General features: G+C 44.0%; 1 protein-coding gene across 1 annotated transcript in view; it reads left to right on the forward strand.

Annotated features, from left to right (window-relative positions):
* Positions 1-1,821: 1,821 nt before the first annotated feature.
* The window catches only part of LOC146196346 (uncharacterized), a 53,663-nt gene continuing 34,066 nt past the window's right edge, over positions 1,822-21,418 (forward strand). Inside the window, exons 1-3 of the mRNA XM_084596966.1 lie at positions 1,822-1,941; positions 7,993-8,923; positions 12,976-13,034. Coding sequence (XP_084453092.1) covers positions 1,822-1,941; positions 7,993-8,923; positions 12,976-13,034 — 1,110 coding nt within the window. The remainder of the gene's footprint in view (positions 1,942-7,992; positions 8,924-12,975; positions 13,035-21,418) is intronic.

Raw genomic sequence — 21,418 nt, forward strand, 5'->3', positions numbered from 1 at the left:
AATTTATTTTCTTGTGTTTTCCTTCTTTGAATACGAAGTTCTTTTCTATTTGCTCGCCTTTCTGCGAGTGTTTTCGCTTAGTATGGAGCTTTGCTGCTTAAATCACCTGTCTCTCTTTATTATTTGCGTATAGAAATATCCCTTGCACATTGCACTTTTGCCGCAGTTCTGGATTTGTCAAGACCGCCCTAAGATTGCTCCGAACCAGCTAGCTATAGGCTGCAGCACCGTGAGCGGGTAGCCACTTCATTTATCCACGTCCCAACAATTTGATGATGATGCCACTGTGGTTACCACTTTTGAGCAGTACTACATCGGTCCCCGCAGTATCAAGGTTCAAAACCTATAGACCCCTTTCATAAATGTTTAGTCAGCTTCACTTCTATGCTGCATTCCCCTCTAATGGCGGAACAGCAATGTTTTGAAACATTATATTATGGCCATAATTCATATCATTTATGCATCAGAACATATTTGCATAATTGCTCTATTACCAATACATGCATCTGTGTAGAAGCAACATGCGATTTCAGGTCTATATCGCCATTTTTCTGGCGGCCAGCGACGCCATGTTTGGGGAAAGAAGCAGCGTGGGAAAGCCTTCTTAACGATTTTTGCAAGGGGTCCATTACCCTCTAGCCGTAGCGACCGTTATCTCTGTTCCCAACTGTCACAACTTACCGGGCTCCAACACTAACGGTTGCCGTAGCTCCTACCCAAGTAGCAAACTCCCGCGTCTTTTGTTTACTTATAAATTAAGTAAATTAATTAATATTAATTGCTGAGCAAAAATGGAAGGAACGAAAGACGTTTATTCGCACATATGTAATACATTCATTTCCTTAAATATGTGTAAAATTTTAAAATTATTTTTCTGCTAAAGTGTATGTTTGAAAGAGCGAAATAGTGACTTTTAATGAAGCAATAGGTTTCTCATTACAAAAAAAGAAGGGCTGGCCTCTCGTCGAGGTGGTCCGCCGCTCTGCACAACTCCAAACTTAACGACTAACTCTGGGCCGGCCAGCAGGCCCTCAAGGCCGCGAAGACACAAGATCTAGACATTTCCACTTGGGAGGTCTAGGCCCAGTCGCGTTGAACTCTGGCGGACGTTAAATGAAGTTATCACTCACTCACTCACTCACTCACTCACTCACTCACTCAATTGCTAGCATGACTGTAAATGTCCTCTATGCACGCGGATGAGTAGTTTCAGTAGGAGTGCCTTTTCCTTGCCACACCTGGAAGCATGTGTACGCCGATAATAACTTCCATCCACGTGTGCCGATACAGCTCAAATATTTACTCAAATTCAAAACAAAAACGAGTGAAGTCCGTCTTTTCAGCGCATTCGTCCTTCGGCGAAAGTGCCTTTCGGATAATCCCATTACGAAGGCGGTTAGAAAGAACGAAATGTGCTAGAATGTCGATGTAAACTTCATCGCATGATACGAATCGCGCAAGCATTGTAAAGCAACGCGTTTTCGATAGCACATCCGTAAGAGCAGAGCGACCGAAAACCTCGTCCTTCGGAAGCTTGACAAAAACGCGCGTCGTCATATTGGGAGTAACGGTGATGCCGAAGAAGCGCGGGTGGAACCGGTTCAGTCAGCGCTGGTATGCCGTACATGTCTGCGCTTTCCGGGTAATATCTGCCTCGTGTAAGACAAACGCCCTCGTCCTGATAACGTGACGCTGAAGCATCTCCAGTTGCGCCCTGGATATCGATGCTCGCAATCGTCCCAACCGCTGCGGCGTATACGCCCGGAGCGCCAAATCCCAAACGTTTTGCCGCCAGCGTTCACCGGCGCACGAAAAAGTAGGATGAAGGTCCCTGTTGAGCGCCGCGACCGACTCTGCCTCGAGGAGCCTTCGCGCCTCAGGAAACCGGTAGCCGTGAAAGGCATGAAGAATGAGGCGCTACGCTCCCCGTGCCGCTCCCGGGTGAGCTTAACGGAAATAACGGAAACATGAAGGTGTGAGCAATCGCGGTAGAGGATTTCTCCGGCCTGTGAAATCTAATAACGGGCGCACCCAGGTACTTTTCTGAAGGAAGAGCTCATAGCTGTGGAGTAGACGTGTTGCAAATTGCACAAGCGGTTCGTCTCTCCGGTTCAGAGCAAAAATGGCTACAATAACAATCTGCTCGCGAAGCCGAGCTACCTATACTTTCAGTAAGTGTCCGTTCACAGAAGTCCACGCGTGTGTGAAAAGCGGCGCTTTCTCTGGGTTCGACATGCAGAGCTTCTTGAACTAGTATATGTATGCACAGTAAGGTGCTGCGTCTAGCACTAAGCTATACTAGTTAGCGACACCTCTGTGTCCCCTCGGTGAAGCATTTGAGCGCTCTTTGGACGTGAATGTAGACGTCCATCATATGGATATTGACATTCTTAAGCAGTGTTGGACGATACAGCCGAAAACATAATCATAGCAACAACATTTCCGTTAACCATTCTGTCAGGAATAAACAAGACAGATAATTTTTTGTTCGACCATGCTTGATATTCTTTGAGGCTCTGCAAGGGCATGACATCACAGCGTCATTGTAACTTTAGCGTAGAAATGTTTCGATGCATCATGCAAAGAGAGCTTCAGCATTTTAGTATCTTTAGTACGTCGCGTATTCTTAAACGTACACAGTTGAAGCTCTGAAAAAGTGGGAAATTAATTTACAGTTTGAAAATATTCCCGCATCCTTAAAACGTCGCTATTTACTAAAGACCACAATTAGAGCTTTGAAGAATTCAACAGTATGTAACTTGCCATAAGTGAAAATGAGACTGCAAAAAAATACATGGTCGCATTATGAAAAACACGATCACAGGAAAAGAAATTCAACAGCACGACGAAGTTCCTGCTTGTCCAAGGACTTTTTACGGCCCCACAGTCTGTCGGTACTGCTGCAATGCCTCGGTGGCGAGCCGTGGAAATACAACTGAGCGGAAATCGAAAGTAGCAACAAGCAATCGCGTTGGTCATGCTGCTGAGGAGAGTTCGTCGTGTTCATGACTGTCCTGCTTTGTGTAAAGCAGACCCCAAGAGGAAAGTGTTAGCGTCGAGTCCTGATAGCGTAATTTTGTGTTATATGTGTTGCGCGCTCACGCTTCTTATTCAGTGCAAGTGTCAAATACTGCAAGCACGTTGATAGGCGCCAGTGCACGGCGTTCGCAGGTAGCGCCTCCAGAGAGTTTGGCTTAATTTTTCTTAAATATAGCTCCAAATGGCTGGCAATACACACTGAACAAGTTCTCACTCTCTCGTATCATCAAAGCGAGCAATTAAATCGGCAAACATTAACCTAAGTAACTTCATCGAAACGGCTCCCCCAAATATTTTGGGGTTATCCGAATCCTCGGAAACACAGAGAAAGCCATGTAAGCACAGCATGTCGCCTTAAAGAAGGTTTATGAATTTAACCTGTATTTTCAAACTGTTTTCAAGCTTAATGACAAATCTATGTCTCACCTAGAATCACACATAGAGTCTCGTAGGCTACAATTAGACGAAGTGAGTCGCAAATTATCTCTCTACCTAATGTTGAGCGAAAGAAATCTAGCGGTCCAGAAAATATTATTCTTCATTTATCAAGAGATATGCAGAGTGCGTATACAAATACTTGCTCCTTCTTTTTAAGACGTCCCTTCAAAACGCAGAAGTGCCGAAAAACTGGAAACTCGGGAAAGTTGGTTCATAAATTTAGGGGCGCTACAAGTAGATACTACTACCACCCTATTTCACTCCCCTGTACTGCATCGAGGATCCTTGAACATATTCTAAAGCGTATTGTATCATTTCTTGAAAAAACAAATTAAAGAGCACTTCAGAATCTGCATTGGAGTAATTCGAAAGCACGGGTACTGCTGTTGGTTGCTTGCTTTTAGTTGCTTAATTCACTTCTTTTTTGCCAATTTTATCTGTAACTCGCGGAAGCTCGCTGTCATTCTCACTGTAGACACGTGGAATTTGCCCCGCCGTGGTTGTGCAGTGGTAAGACGCCCGACCACTGTGCCGGAGTTTCCTGGCTCGATCCCGACCACGGCGGCTGCGCTTCCATGGAGGCGAAACGAAGTGGCATTCGTGTGCTGTGCGATGTCAGCGCACGTTAAATTTTGTGTAATATGTAATATGTAATATTTCGACCAAATTACTCCGTAGCCCTCCACTATGGCTCCCCTTTCTCTCTTTCTACTTTCACTTCCGCCGGGGTGGCTTAGTGCTAATACGCCCGACTACTGTGCCGGAGTACCCGGGTTCGAACCCGACCTCGGCGGCTGCGTTTCGATGGAGGCGAAACGAAGAGGCATCCGTGTGCTGTGCGATGTTGTTGTACTGAGTGGGCAAGAATATCCACCACTGGGTAAATGCAGCTATTGTTCTCATCTTCTGGTGGGAGCCTTGCTACTTGTTGCACGCTCTTCGTTATTCAATTTTCCCGCAAGCGATTAGCGAATTAAGTATGTTACCTCCCAACGTTGTTAGCTCTGAAACTGTGCACAGGTTTATTTCTGACTTCCATAATAGTCTAACTGAACCTTAAACTCGGACACCTCTGTACTATTTATCACTAAATCATAATCGATTATTTGTACTTTTCTGTACCTCTCATCACCAAATTTTATATCACCTGCCCACATGTTGCAGTGTGTACCACACCATGGTCATTAATATTACTACACATAATGACTGCTTATTCACAATGTTTCCGTTGTGCGCGCTTCGTTCTGTGCTTGTATATTCCGAGACATGATTGTGACCTTCGTGATATACTCCAATCCTGCCATAAACTCGTAACAGTCTAGCAGTATGATCGAAATAAAAAAAAAAGTTTTATGCTTTGCTGATTTCGCTGAACATTTAAACAACCAACCTCGTGCTTCGACTTCTTGGCCAATTCCCTCTCGCAATACTTGTAATCTGTCAGCCTTCAGTGCTAGCGCAGTTATTTGTGGGACCGCCCCGAATTTATGGTGGCCATGGGTTTCAAAATCACCTCAGGTGGAATATTTCATCGGCTGTAAATTTTCATTGAGAGCTATATTAGCTTTGCTTTTTAGCCATGTGACTGGGCATGGGTGGACGCTAATGAGTAATCACTCCTCTATAACTAAATGATGCTTCGACAGCCAGGGTCCTCCGAAATTTTGTTTCCGTAAGTAACGAGCAAACTGCAAGTGATTGTTTGATAATTGTAGATTTTCATCACAAATTTGTCCTTTTTTTTGCGTATAACCTTCGTCATACGCAGCGGATTAAACAATTAGACGCCGTTTCTTGAGGCTTCTTTCAATAACAGCTGCCGACTGACAGGAACTGCTTCACAAAAATCAGAAGAGCTCACAGAATAGCGCTACCTTCACCCGCAAGAATGATGGCTTGCCGTCGCCCTTTTAATACTTTCTCCTTCCCCTCTTCTTTCAGCGGGACAGCGCGAGGAAGACGCCGCTCGTTCGATAATTGTAGAAACCAGAAATGGTGTACGTAACACTTTGAGTGGCACACATCTTACAAAGCATTTATCTGGCTTCTTGGATAGCATTGAACGCAATAAAACACGAAGAGTGGCTAAGAGAAATAAAATAATGTTAACCCATTGATGAAATTCTATTCAATTATCAGCGCGCTGCCGGTGATGGGCTCGGAAAGTACATTACTTTATTTGTCGTTTTCAGACCACGTCCCTAGAAAGAAACTAAGCTTAACAAAACGACAGGGCAGTGCATTAGATTATAGTGATAATGTATAATGAGTGCGGCAGCATTACATGGCGGCTGATGTTCGTCTTTGCTCTGGAAAGAAGCAGCACTGGTCTTCTGCGCTAATTGTGACGTTCTGGCCGCTCAGGTGCAGCTGTGGACATGTCCAAGAAGAGACCTTTAAAACAAGACGATTGCAAAAGAAATGGATAACGATCGAATATCTGTCCACTTGACACATAGGTCTAAACAGACGCGGACACAGCGAGACATACAGGACGGGCAATAACTTACAACTTCAATTCTGGCGAATATCTGTCCTCGTGGCTAACGAACAACCCTATATACGTGCTTTAGCCTTCTAAATATCTGTTTAAATAAAAGTGAGTAATAGAATACCTAACAAACGGGATCTACTGGTCATCTCTGTCAAAGCGTCAGTCTTTTTCTCAGCAAACATAAAATACGAGACGCAAAATTGCACCATGGTAATTTGGAAGGTAATATTGATTGTTTAGTGAAAGGGGTTTGCAATGGGCTCATTAAAATGTTCCGCGAATGCGACGTTAGTTTGTAGGAATTATCAGAAGAGATCGGTTAACGGCTCACATTTGAAGCATGTATACCTGTAGCTATTACAATATAGGCATGTCTTGGGTTTTGTAAATGCACAAGTGTTTTTTATTAGAACGCTGTCACAAAACTACTACAATATGCTTTAGAATTCTAGCAAGTTCTAATGATCATCCTTAACGTCCAGAGGCAACAGAATAATTATGAGGGACACCGAAGGGGAGGTTCCTGATTGGTTTAGACAGCCCGGACTTACACAGTCGCTGCAGACACGGCGCATCAGATGGAAATATTACTATTTGGCCCTCCAGCAGAACAAATCGACTGGCATTCCTATCAGCATCCGACAGTTAGAAACTCATCCACCGCGGCAGACAGTTTAAAATACAAGACAAGTATGATGAGCTGTGCTTGCACTTCACAGTACGCTTCTAGTACTTTCCAGCACAATACATACCGCTACAAATGCACTAAACAAGTGTTACCGTTTCTCCGGCCTTACCCTTTGCTACGTCCCCTCCATACGGTGCCATAAAAACTGCCTTTCAGCGTTTCATATCTTGTGTACAAATTGCATGTTTTGCTTGTTTACTTTCCAAAAAGTATCCCACTATCGACCCTTTCAAGCTGCGACGCCTAGATGAAGCCACCGACTGTTTTGACCTTCGTGGATTATCATCGGGGATACCCGCGAAGACCGCACAGCGCCCGAAGGCGAGGAATACACCCACAACATGTATGTTACAACCAAGATCGCGAGTGATTCTGGTTCAAGGACGTTTCGGCACCTGTGGAACCCACCGCTCGTATGAGCTGTGCGCGATACTGTCTATAAAGTCACCTTTTCAGTGGCCGTTGCTGAGAGCATTTCTTATTTGTTATATCACCAATGTTTGTCAACGTCCTCCTTGTCCCAGAGACCCAGTATAAAAGGCCCAGAAGCGAGAGTCGCACCGTCAGAGTTGTGTCATTTCTTTGAGCGCGCACAGGTATCAAACATCCCCATAGTCATGGTAAGAAAACTATACATAAGTGTTTGATTTCCGTGCGTTCCTCGCAGGGACCGAAATTTTCACCGCAATGAAGTATACGTGGCGAGTAGGTGCATTCTTGCTTTCGGAACAGCATAACTTAGAAGCGTCCCTGATCTCCAGCGTCCTTAGATTGTCTCTGCAGTATAGCAGACATGATCGTAAGGTGTCGTTGCTAATGAGCTACGTAATTTGTTTCTGGAGTTATTTATATACAGGACTGTAATTTCATAGACTAGCATCCTGAAAAGAAGGACGATTTCAGCCCCACTACATCTATTTACCCACTGCGTGCCTTAGTGGAAAAGTAACACCATTACGTATTCTCACGCAGAGAGGGGGTGCGGAGAAAACTAACCTTTTTTAGATAAGTGCATGACGTACAGACTATTTTGCTCGATTCCGCCGTCAATACGTGCGTGCTATTCCCGCCAGTGAGTCTGCATATATTTTCACTGCATGCTCTCGAAAGTGAGCTTCAGCAGAGTAGTATGGTGTAGAAGTGACGCCTTTCATTGATGCTTAAAAGCACATCTGAGATGAGTTCACTGCAGTACAGAGAGTATAAAACATAAGAAGGATAGCTAAAAATATCGGAGGAAGAGTGCAGCTTTGCGCTGGCTGGCCTATTGCTATTTTCTTGCTAGCTCGCTCGTAGGCCAGCACAATAATCTTGTGGGTTTGCATTCTTCCAGATTCGTACAATTCTCGTACTGGCAACCGCCAGCAACGCATTTGCTGGATACCTGGGCGGCGGCTACCACGCTGCCTTGACTGGACTTGCACCTGCCAGCTACGCTGTAGCAGCACCTGCTGTAGCCACTACCATTCACCACGCTCCAGCTGTCGCCACTATTGCTCACGCTGCCCCTGCGGTTGCCACTTTCCATGCTGCTCCATCCGTCGCCACAGTATCCAGGTTCCAAGCCTACCACGCTCCAGCCGTTGCGACCGTAGCCGCTGCGCCCGCTGTGGCAACTTATCACGCACCAGCACCCGTCTTTGCCGTGGCTCCCGCCGTTACCCGGGTGGCAACATTCCGTGCCGCTCCGGCTGTGGCCACAGTGGCTGCTGCTCCTGCCTTTGTGGCTGCTGCCCCTGCGGTGACAAGGGTGCACACCTATCATGCCGCCCCGGCCATCGTGGCTGCGCCTGCCGTGACAAGGTTCGCCACTTACCACGCTGCCCCAGCTTTCACCACTGTACACGCTGCTCCAGCTGTCGCTGTAGCAGCTCCTGCTGTCACCAGGGTGACAGCTTACCAGGCTGCCCCAGTAGTAACCGCCTTTCACGCCGCGCCCGCCGTCACCGCTGTCCATGCTGCACCAGCCGTGGCAGTAGCTGCTCCTGCCGTGACCAGAGTACACACAGTCCATCATGTCGCCCCTGCTGTGGCTACTGTCGCGGCCGCTCCAGCTGCAGTGGTGGCTGCTGCACCGGCAGTGACTACTGTCCATGCGGCCCCAGCCGTTGCTGCCGTCGCTCCTGCCTACGGCTATGGCATCAGTGGCCTCTACGGGGTTGGCCACTATCGTCTGGGCCATGGTCTTCTGCCCACCTATGGTCTCAACTATGGCTACGGCCTCGGCGCCCTCGACTACGCGGCGCTTCTCCGCAAGAAAAAATGTATGTATTTCTATTTTCTCGAACCTTTCTAGCAACCAGCCCATAAATTTTCTCGTCATGTTTTTTCGCTCACAATGCATATTATTCGGCCATTACATAGACGTCTCTGAGACGGCACAAGACTGCTTCGAGATAAAGCGCAGACCTTGTGTTCCTGAAATAAAATTATGTTCATAAGATGGAAAGGCATGAGGTAGGATGAATAGAATGGGAAATATTTCTCATGCATCATATATTGCTCCTAATACTCCAAAGGCAGTCCGCTCTTAGAAATCTTTTTAGTGGGAAGCGGCATGCTTCATTAATAGTCCCTGCATGAGTGCACGTTATTACCCATTACATTTAAATTTCTACCGTTGCTTTTCGACACTAGTTCAGCAATAGAACAAGACTTTGTAAACAATGTGTTGCGCGAGAACTGTTCACTAATCTCACTGAATTCATTTCACTACTCGTAGAGAATTGATTTATCTGCTCTTATGGTCCCCCCTCTCTCTCTTTGCAGGAACAACTATGATATATCCATCGTTCGTCAGCCCTGGCGCACAAAAGTGGTTTCTTTGGTTACAAGAATTTCTACTGTTGTACAGTCTTCGATTAAACTCGTACTTCGTATCTTTCGGTATTTTTATTACCTCTTCAATGCCGTCGAACTCTTCCAACAGCGTTTAATATTCGGTACTTACACTTCTCCATATATCTCACTTATTAGTGATGGTATATAGATCATTGCAAATGAAAGCGATCTGTAAAACATAGGTCTGCGTTAGCTGCTTGTAATGATTCTATTAACAACATTGCTGCCGCCCTATATCGAACTCCGCAACCTGCCCTCGTCGAGCCTTCAGCTATTCACGATATGCATTCATGTGCAACCAAATGTATAATATCTTTACTACAAAAGGGTGCATCTCTGCCCCTTCCTAACGCATTCCTGATGTGCGAATTTGTTTGGAGTTGCTCGCTATGTTACTCAAAATTCTAGACCAATTCTTTGTAGCATTAAAGTGACATAAACAAGGGGAAAAGTGCAAGCCTTTAAGAAAGACCTGTATACCGACAGTTCACAGTATGTGGCGGTGTACTGATATCTGGTTCCTTTTCTAAAAATAATGATTTGAAGTTGTTAAACTTCTTATCCCACATTTCAAATATTGAACGAAACAAAAAGAGCTAGCAAATCATTAATTTCGATGTAGGCGCTGGCGCGAAAAATTGCGCGCAAAGACAGTATGAGCGCGGTGACCACAATGGCGCAGGTTAGCGTAAATACGCTAACCTGTGATTCCGAAAACGCGTTATAATCATCTACTTTACAAAGTTAACTTTGTAAAGTAGATCATTATAACGCGTTTTTGGAATCACATCCGAAATTATAGTATACAAAACACTGTATAGTGTTCTGATTTACCCATGTGAAGCAGAAAAGAAACGATGTTTCCACTGTCCAGGTCTGTGCACAACCTTTTGTTAAGTTATGTACTTTCTGCTGTACCATATCGCTCAGAGCTACGAATTAGAAATTTGCCCTAGCAGTGGTGGTCGCTCTTATCTAGTGTCCCTATATTGCCAGTAACGATTTATGCGATCGCTGCGAGAAAGCATATCCGGGTTTCCAACATTCCCACAAATGCGATAAGAGCCGCACTATCCTCCGACTGACCTCCATGCGCTGAGGGGGAGTGAAAAACGACGACACTTTCGTACCGTTCACGCCAGAGGTCGACTGGCGACTGAGTCACACGATACATAAGCAGCAGCTTACACCTTTGTTACGTGCATCGAATACTAATGCAATGACAGCCCCCTTTAGACAGCAATAATTTTACAGCCGGTGTATAGAAACGCGATTCTCAGGTCACTTAGGTCATTATTGAGTTGTTGTGAAATCAGAATAGAAGAAAGGACAGAAAGCTGATACTGCTAGCGAAAAGAAAATGAGAAGCCCGAGGGGTACAAAGGAGTGCGGTACTCTCTTTTTTTGTCTCTTGCAATATTTATTCTTTAGAATAGGCGTAACAAGAGGAGTACCTTGGTGAACGTTCAAAAGCTAGAAAGGCTAACGAAGCTTTTGCCACTTATAAATGTGAAGTCTCCCTAGTAGTGCCAAATCACAGAAGCTTACAAGATGAAAATTATAATAGGTAATAGTTTGTTTTAAACAGATGGTTGCCCTTTGAACTGTATTCATTTTATCAGAACAGCTCCCAAAGCGCTCCCGTACCAGTGTGTTTTTTCCTTTTTTTAGGGCATATAGCTAACATAGCAATATACATAACAGAAAAACGATTAGTTTCTCTAATTCAGAAAGTAATGTTAATTAGTATCAATGCGAGTAATCATAGTAGCTTGCTGTCTCAAATACGTAGAGCGAACGCGATCTGTGTTCCGAAGCTACAGTTATCTTGGCAACTAAGCTCTACAGACCGAGTAAGCTTGCATACGCATTGACGCATTGAACGCAATGAGATAATAACGCATGAAAAATCTGTAATAGGCGACAGATGAAAGCACACGGAAAGCATCCTTTCAACACCGAATGCCGCTGAATTGAGCAACCTCGCGAAAATGGCAATTAAGAAAAAAATGTGAAGATCGAGATTACGAATGCCTTGCTGAGAATGCACCATGGTGCCGTTTATACGTGCCCTTCGCACAATTAATGGATTTGCCTTCTCCCGATGAATAGTATCATTCTTTGACAAGCAACCCACGTTCGTAACTTAAATGGCTTCGTATTAATTGTCAATTCACATTCAACACTTTGTTAATAGAGACAGGTATGTAGAAACTGTTTTTCGTTTAATAGAAATGAGCGCCATTTTTTACTGAGTTACGACTCACGAGTGATTCTTCTTTTCCCCGGGCGTTTGGCACAAATTGTTACGAGTCACGATTGCTTACAGTTGTCTCTATGGCCCTATAGTGAGCGATGGAATGGCTTCCAAAGAAAGCGTCTCTGTCCAAATGAAGACGAGGATAGAGAAAACGCAGCTTAATTTAACCGCAAGTAGTCTTCTTATGGAGCATATACTAAGCGCTCAAGCAATTTGGGGCCATTTTTGCCGTTGCTCTTAATCAGCGCTAAAAGACTCCTTGAACGGTTTGGCAATCAGGCTGAAATTCACGAGAATATCTTGTCAGCTTTTCATTCGGGTATTTTTTTCTTGAATTATAATTCGAGAATTCTAACGTTTCCTCTTTGAGAAGCTTCAATTACGACGTCTGACTATTCTTTGACAAGCATAATTTCAAGAGTGCAGCACTTTTTCGGGCTTGACCTGGGCCAATAATAGTCCATCGTTCTCGAGCTTCATTGCTGGCCGTTGAGTAATAACAGAGGGCGACACTATGCATTCCCCTTGTACGTAAGTACACATAGTGTAAAGCGAGCTTTTTAGTGCTAGATGACGTTATTATAGAGATACGGTATGCTACATAAAACTACTTGCGTTAGCGTTTTCACAAAGATACCCTCATTGCATCCTTACAACAATAAACAGACATCTCACGGAGGTATTTATCTTTTCATGCGACGTCAAAACGTACGCCTGTTCTCCTTTGCCAGGAATGCACTAGCGTACATGCCGGCGTATCTCTTCAGCTACCAACCGGTGTCAATATGTCTGGTCTCTTTTTTTTTCAAAAGCGTCCTTCTATGAACTTGAGCTTTTGTGAGCACAAATGTCGGATTATTTATGCACGGCGTACCGAATAAATGGAAGGGATATTTCGAAGTATCTGTAAACATGCTCCGGTTGAAAATCGTTAGATGATGGACATCTTACTTAGCTCAAGAGAAGATTTGATTAAGCAGTTAAGTAATCAGAGACTTAGATTGGAGGGCTTGTGCATGCTTTGACTGAAAGCGCTTATGAATTACTTTGCGTGTTCTTATACCTTTGAAGCCAGTTAACACATGTGCCGGCCACGAATACCTCATTTTACCTAGCAATTATATATTGGTAACTGCGTCCGACAAAACGCATCGCAGAATCAAAGCATCATAAAAAATACCTAATTACCAGAGTTTTCCGAAATATATGTTACAGATCAGCACATGTTTAGGAACTGCTCAGCGCAAGAGTGCAAAAGGAAATCAAGATTTCAGGTATTTTAGAATGAAAAAAAAAAAAAAAAAGTCTAAATGTGCTCTCTTGAGAACTTGAAAGTGAAGTCACGCTTCTCGTAGGGCTGGAGGGACTCGAACGCTATCCAGGAAGTTCTGAAGTGAGCGAACGTCTGATGAATGGAGGAGACGCCCATTAGTAGGCATTTTCCCGAACTAACCAACCGAAGAAAGCTCTTAAGCTTCCTCAAATATGTGAGCTGGGGCCGAACGCGTAGATGTTTGCCTCACTGATTTAGAACAGGAAAGCTCTCTGGGCAATAGAAAGAATCTCCGCGACCCTTTCAATTGATATTTACGAAGAAAAGGATGCAACAGCCGCACTTTCAGCCTAAACATGCTGTTAGAAAACAGTGTTAAGTGAAAGCGCGGAGCAGAAACGTCAGGGCTTAGCACTGCAGGACTAGTTCGTACCACAACTAAACATTTTCTTTGCTTTGATCATTTTTCTTTGCTTTGATCATTTTTCTCTGCAATAGTTCGGACAATCCTTGAATAACATCACAAATTGTGTTTTTATATTTATTTTCTGCTGGTTACAATCATTATTATTATCAATATGGCAGACATTTTCGATGCCTTGTTGTTTATTATATATATAGATTCAGACATGGCAGTATTGAATCACAGTAATAAAATTACTGTAATTTATCTACTTTTTTGCGGTAATTTGTAATGTAATGAATTACATTTTCGGGTTGGTAATTTAGTAATGTAATGAATTACTTTTGGTAGTAATTTCGCAGCAAAAGTAATTAATTCCTTTCGAAATTAGTTTTACTTAAGTGCGCCACTACTCCTTGAATAGACAATAAAGGTGCTGCGAAAGCAGGAATGACGTGCGGCAAGCCGAAGCCAGCCTAACGGATCGGCAAAAGTAGACAGAATTGAGCAGAACAGTGCGTCTGAGAGCTCGTGTGTAGCAGGGTCACTTAGTGAGGCTCTAGTGAGGCTATCTCATGACAACCATTCTCCAAGCAGCAGGATACAAGGAGTCAAGGGAATGCCGAAGGGACAGATGGTGCAAGAAGGCTGGTGTTGAAAACAAGCTAGGAGCGCGGTGCAGTGGCACTCCCTCTGCTAGGACACAGCGGTGCCTGGTTACACTCGTCACCACGGGGCGAGGAAGGATTGGGGTGGGGGGAGATAGGTGGAAGGCTCCATGGCGGGAGCCGCCGTGGCTTGAACATTCTGAGCAGTGAGTACAAGGTACCGACGTCGATTCTTGGGACTGCGGCAGCAATAAATAAACTAGCTTCTTCGGGCCCTTAAAATGGCGGAGACAGGCCAGCAAGGCGCTGGGTTTGCCGGTCATTTCACGACCGTTCGACCCTGCTTCTGCTTTTTTTTTTCTTTTTTCCCTTTCTTTTTTTGCGGTTGTCTTGTTCTGGTAATGGCAAGTGCTGTAGGAAAGAAGGAAGGAATAGATCTCTGGGACAGGATTTGGCGGGAAGACGAAAAAATATGTGTGCTTCGCGTCTGCAGAACAAGTTGTTTTGTTCAATAGCCTTACTTAGTTTTTGCATGAATGGAAACTATAAAGTAATATAAAAGTAATTGAATTACTCAGTATAAGTAATTGTAATGTAATTTCATTACTTTTTGGGAGCAGTAATGAGTAATGTAATTTAACTACTTTCCTGCAGTTTTCAGCAAAGTAATCAGTAATGTAATTTAATTCCTTTTGAAAAGTAATTTTGCCATGCATGTATAGATTTTCTGTTTTCTTTTTCTTATTCTGCCACTCATTCAAAGCAGGCTCTACAAGCGACAATGTAGGCCGGAATTTCCCCTCCCCTCTTCCACCCCTCCCCCCCTCCCCGCCTCTATAGCTACGTTTCGAAGGAAATATTTTTCAAGAATCAGGAAAGGTCTTTTACTCAGCCATAAAGTAGTTCAATAGGTTGCAAGGTGCAGACACAAGCACGGGAATATCTACAGAATTCCAGTATGTCACTCTCACAGAACTGGCTACGTCGGCTCCAAGCGAAAATTGTGTTTGCTGCAAACCTTCTTTGACAGTTTCATAAACCAAAACGATGACTTGGAAACTCAAAACAAAATGAAAACTTTAAGTTTTACTATTCTTAACCATTGGCTGTCTTGACGTGTAGTCGAGTTAGTACTTCGTAGACAAATTAAAAAAAAACCAACAAAATGTGGAACAAGTTCGTGAATTAAAAAGATCCAGCATCCGCGAATCGTCGCACTGAGCTCACACGAAAAGCGCGCACAAGTTCTATCTGCCACGTGCACACACGAAGTTCTCACACCCCGCCACACATGCAGACTCTCGAAGCGCCGCCAAAAACGCAACTCATGGCAGTAAAAAAATAAGAACGCTGTCGCTAACGCAAGTTGTTCAGTGAGTGATTTGACCGTCCAGCACGTGATGAAGAAGCCGAGCACATGCAGGCATTGTGGAATCGGGATGTTAATTAGCTATATATATATATATATATATATATATATATATATATATATATATATAAATAGGGGAGGCTTAAGTATCCTTAGACGATAATACGATAGCGTTGCGACACGAAAAAATGCCTTTTTGCTAAATATGACACCAACCGATTGCAAATCAATTGTTGTATTCTCTAATTAGTTTTGATTTCTTCGAAGTGGCAGAGTAGGAGAAATGGTTAGGAGGGACTGTAGCACATAAGGTTAATTATTGGTCTAAATATTAAAGAGTGTTGGTGTAACATATTTCTTGATTTGTCAAGAACTAACTGGCATGAGGGGCCGCATAAGATCTATAACCAGTTGCGCTGACCTGATTCACTTGAGTGTTTAGAGGCAGCCCCCTCCGCGCGACATAAAGGGCAGGAGATCGTCACCGTTCGACCAGCACTTTCTTATTTTCAACGAAAAGTTTGCTTATGTAGCGACAAATTTATTCGCATGCCGTTTGTCGAACGTTGATGCTGCGGTATCGTCGATAATGTCACAGCCCTGCAGAACCCCCTCTGAGACTTGCCTACTCGTCCATTACACCCCACAAGCCGCAGAAAGGCAGCCATATACCTTTTTCTAGAGTCTCTGTTAAACAGGCCACAAGATTCCTTCGTTGGCGTAGTGTTCAGTTATGTCACTGTATCATAGCTGGTGGCTGCTCTTTGAGTAATAGGCCGTTCTGTGACGGCGCGACTGCATTGGCTCTTGAACAATGGGGATTTCTTTTTACACGGACCGACACATGTTTTGTAAAACCAGACATTTCATGCTGTGGTAATAAAATGCTAGAAGATATCTATAGCTGCTGCAGAGACAACACGATCAACATTGAAGAAATCAGTACAATCGCAATAAGGGAATGTTTGCGGCATGGAGACACGTATTTCGGGTGTTATGCGCCGCATGTTTACAGGACACATTGAGCGACCTACAATTTGGACGATTTGTGGATAAGATTTAGGCTAATGACTTGGTTAATGACTTTTTTTTGCGATGTAACTCAGGGTATACTTTGCAAAGCATTATGTACGAATGAAGACAATTGAAACGCAAGTTGTAAAATTTTACATACGAAAAACTAAAGTATTGATCAGGACTAGTCACCGCAGATTGCTACAAGTAGCAAACCTCTGGAAAAGCGAATGACCTTCACTTACCTTGAAATATATTTGAGCGCTGATATGGACAGCAAGAATGAAATATCGTGAATAATGTGATTTGGGGGCAGAAAATCTGAAATCAATCTAAAGTTATGCCTGACTGCATGCCGGTAGCCCGAGAGGAGAGCATAATATAACAGTTGTATCTTAGGGATCATGGCCTATGGGAAAGAACCTTAGTGGCCAACAAAAGGTACTTGAAGGAAATTGAAGGCAATGTGGCGAGGAATAAAAAGGAAACAATCAAATCAGCTTTAAGATAGAGGATGGTAGCAAGAGGGTTTAGAAAACACATGGCTAACAATAGCATCCCCAGTCGAAATTGAGATGAAGAATAGTGCTTGAACTTGGCACGCAATGCAAAGGCAAGATAACCGATGGTCCTAAAAGGATCCCGATAGGAGGCAAGCCTAGCAGGTGTGCATTAAATATATGTTTGAAGAGGTGATTATGATGTGTGCGCGGATAAAGTGTGGCGTACTGGTTCCAGATTCGGTTAAATCGAAAGGTAAAAAGTAATCTTAGTCCAAGCGTGGTCAGGATGGTGAAAATGTCAGGTGCCATGTGTCAAGCAACACGTCGTTTGTCGAGACTGAGTGAATCATTGTTTCTCCTAGAACGCGAACTTTTTACATTTCCCATGTGACAGTTGCAATTTTGTTCATATATTCTGACTATTCTTCTTTAAGGCCGTTATACCGATAAAAGTGGCCGAAATGTGAGTGCAATAGCGTGAACGTGGAACTTGCGGTACCCAAATTCTAAATCCGAAACTGAGCATGCATACTAACACTACAATCTTCGTTTACTCGGAAAGAAACTATTTGTTCATTTGTGTTTTTTACCAGTGTGCAGTTGAAATGTATAGCATAAAAACCGCCCTGCTTGTTCCTTGGAAGGGCATGCAACGTAGTACAGTAGCACTGAACAACAAAAGCCGGTACTGACTGCATCCAACTTCTGGATATGTTTTGGATCCTTTAAAAAACGTCATTCCGATAAAAACGAGTGATGGTTCTCATACTCACATAGGATGTGCAAAGCGCACGGTTTTTGTTTGTAGTTAGCAACACATCACTTGGAAGTTAGGGCTCCCTGAATGACCGCTTCTCTTTGCAACTTGGGAATTTTTTGTGATGGAAAAATCTTTTCTGATTAATTAGAGCGTTAACCGGAGAGTCGGTCGAGCATTTCGTGCTGCTTATAAACATTGCAAACATTACTTGATAACCATGTGCACATTAGTTATTTTTCCGGCTCAAATATCAACTATAGATACGCAAACTCAAGCTACTTCTGCAGGAAACGTTGGGGGGCTGATACAGAAGTGCTCTTCTTAAAAAACCTCAGAAAATTCTGTTGCACGCCGAATAAAAAGAACTTATGTGAAATCAATTTCTCATTTGCTGTTCTTACAAGCTTCTAAGGAAAATCTGTCGGGCGTAAATAAAGAACTAATCTGAAGTCAATTCCGTATTAGATATTTTCTTACTCGCCTGGGAAATGCAAAAGGCATAGGATCACAAGTTTGTCCGTATACCTTAGTGAGGGAGATATGGTATGCCTTAAACAGATTTAAATATTTTGAAGTTAACTGTCAAAATGAAAGCGCAAATGCCTTGGAATGAACCAGCAAAGATAATACGCACGCATTATCTTTGATGTGGCGGCGCAATGAGTTCCATCTACGGGTGCTGTGTCAAGGCTCTTTTAAAATGTATTTCCCGCTTTGAGTCGTACGGAACAATGTTTGCGAACGGATTCGGTTATCTAAAACACGCTGTCTAGACCAACGCAGTGCGCCAATTTTGCCACCAAATGTACATCCTTAGGTGGCAGCCGCAAACCGTACCAAACTGCTTGGAATTAAAAAAAGGTGCTAAGGGAGGGGGGGGGGGGGGGCGGCTTTTGCGACTTTTGACTACGCCTGTTCCGAGGCGATTAGGTGGGGACAGGCATGAATGCATTAGGTTACTGTAAATACCACTGTTTACTTTTCCACACATAATCCCTCTCAAATAGAGGCTCTTTTCCCTGATTTGATTCTCACAGAGGTAGTATCTTGATCTGAAAAGGGGTATGAGATGTGTTGCAGGTGCCGGACCGACGCCTTGTTCTGGTACCAGGTATGGGGATGTCTTAGCCAGGCTAGCACAACACCTCATTGCGAGAACGGTCTTTTCCTTTTTTCGCAATCTCATTTGAGTGCGATATATTGCGCATTAGCCGCTTTATCTATACGTACGGCTTCTATCCCTTACCGTGCTGTTCTACATTAAGCCTGCCTGTTGCCCCCTTTATTCGTTTCCTTTATCACTCACAAGCCTAATCGCCTTTGCCCTTCTGTGGTCCCACCAACACTGGACATAACCTTACACTTTCCAGGTAGTCACCCTTCAGCTTCTTCGCGTAGCACCATACTGAAGTTGACACAATCTCCTCCATTCGCGACTGCCACCTTTCTGGTTCTTGCCGTGGCAGCTACTTTGCCAGTTGCGAATTCCTCCGCCGTTTACATATACCCAACCCACTAAGCCATCAGTATTCTCTCGCTCTTCATTCTCCCCTAAATATAGTGAGGACATATTCGTCCCTTCTCTCTGCCACCTAAAAGCAGTAGAAGGAGATATGGGTACTTCGTTCTCCTCATATGTCTAAAAACCAGCTGGAAACTGGTGCCTGTTGCCCGAGAACTGTGACGCCAAATATAATGCCGACCTCTACGCCGAGGACCCACAGGAACAGGCGTCTAAGAGCAGAGGTTCAAAAATGTGGTAACGTAATCACAATGTACACAGTTAATGACACGCTTTACACTTAATACCGATAGAAAAAGAAAACTGTTAGGTTTTTCTCTCTGCCGAGGGGAAAAAAAATTAACAAAGTGCAGGCGTTACATATCCATCAGTCATTGAGTGGTTGGCTGCAAAAAAAAAAAAACGGGGTTCAGACGTTCGTATGCTATTATTAATAACAATGTGCAGAAATTACAACAGGAAGGCATATATTATTAACAATAAAGTGTTCTAATAGCCACTGTTATTGGCTCGTAATGCATGACTTGTGTTTAAACATATTACTGATTATAAATGAGCATTGTTTTTTGCCTATATTTCAGCACCAACAACACACATTTCGCTATCTGGTCAATACGAGTTGACTGCAATCTTAGTTTACCTTCCTTTGCGAGGCTTTTCTACGGCTTGACCTGTACCTTTTTGCATTTCGAAATTTTTACTCACGTTGCCCTTATGGTGTTCAGTCGGTGTACTTGTGCGCCATGTTTCATTATATATTGTTGCGGAGTAAAGCATTAATGCACTGCTATTCAATGAATCATCTTGCTTCACTGCTTTCTTCACTTGCTCCTTGCATTCACTCTGCTCGACAGTCAAATTATATATATACGTGCGTATGTGCGTGTGCGTGTGCTCGTGTGCGCGTGCATGTGCATGTGTGCGTGCGTGTGTGTGTGTGTCTGTGTGTGCGTGTGAGCGTGTGTGTGCGTGCCTGGGTGTGTGCGTGCGTGCGTGCGCGTGTGTGTTTCGAGCGCGCGCGCGCGTTCGGCAGACGTCGAATTACGTATATATGCCTGCAGAGTTCGGCAGCGTAAAATTTTAGGACGCCTAAGAATCATCTAGGTCACTGACTAAACGAACCTGGAAACATTTGTAACAATACGAAAACAGTGCTACTCCGCTGCAATCACCGATCACATGGGAAAAATCATGGTGCATCTCGCGATTACAAAGAAAGTGATAATGCCGCGTCTCGCGACAACGATCCGGAACATTATCGTTACGTGCGCTGCAATCAAAGTGATAAGGCCACGTGCTAGCGGCTGTTGAAAACAACAAAAAACTTTCCATTACTCTCCCTTAAAAACATTTTCAGTGGCTTACCTCAGCTAGGCCAGGTTATACGTAGCGAAAGTTAGGGTTTGGCTTGGTTGAGCTTGTTTATGTTAGGCTGCACCGGTTAAGCAATTGAGACATTGTAGCGGTCGTAATATGTAAAGGACAATTTTTTAATGTTACGCTTTATACAAACAAAGACCGATAAGTGGCCTGTAAATTAGTTTGCCAGCGTCTCGATTTTGAATACGCAGTATCCAGACGGGAGAGTTTCTTTTTGGTACTCATAATCTGTGGCGATTTCCCACTGTTTACTCCGAACGCGATGATCCGTTACCAAATTATTGTCGAACTGCACCTTCATACACTCGCTAAGCTTCGACTTCTTGCTCTTTGCCTCTGAATTCATTGCACGTCTGTATAGCGCACGTGCGGCGGCTTATATTCTTAGCTGCGCTCTGCGTGATCATCACGCTGATCATGATCATGCGGGATGGCGAAGGCCGGGCCCGAGTCAAAACGTCGGAAAATAACACACACACACACGCACGCACGCACACGCACGCACACACGCACGCACACACACACACACACACACACACGCACGCACGCACACACGTACACGCACACGCACACACACGCCACTGACGACGAGGAAGAATTGTGCTGGTCTGGGAGAAGAAGAGGAGAAAACGCGTTGGTGCCTGGGGCTAGTAGGCTTCGCCTTATCCCTGATCCCATTGCCATATCACTGTAAATAAACACCCCTTTGCTATTTCACCGTAACAACTTGGTGGAAGGTGCTCCGTTCGACCCCTAAGTACGGCGTAGCAAGACCAACTGAAGTTTCGACGAAGTCGCCGCCTTGTTGGACTGCTACCGCTTCCAA

This window comes from Amblyomma maculatum, chromosome 3, assembly GCF_055883805.1.
Source record: "Amblyomma maculatum isolate TAMU_Amacu chromosome 3, ASM5588380v1, whole genome shotgun sequence".
Lineage (NCBI taxonomy): Eukaryota > Metazoa > Arthropoda > Arachnida > Ixodida > Ixodidae > Amblyomma > Amblyomma maculatum.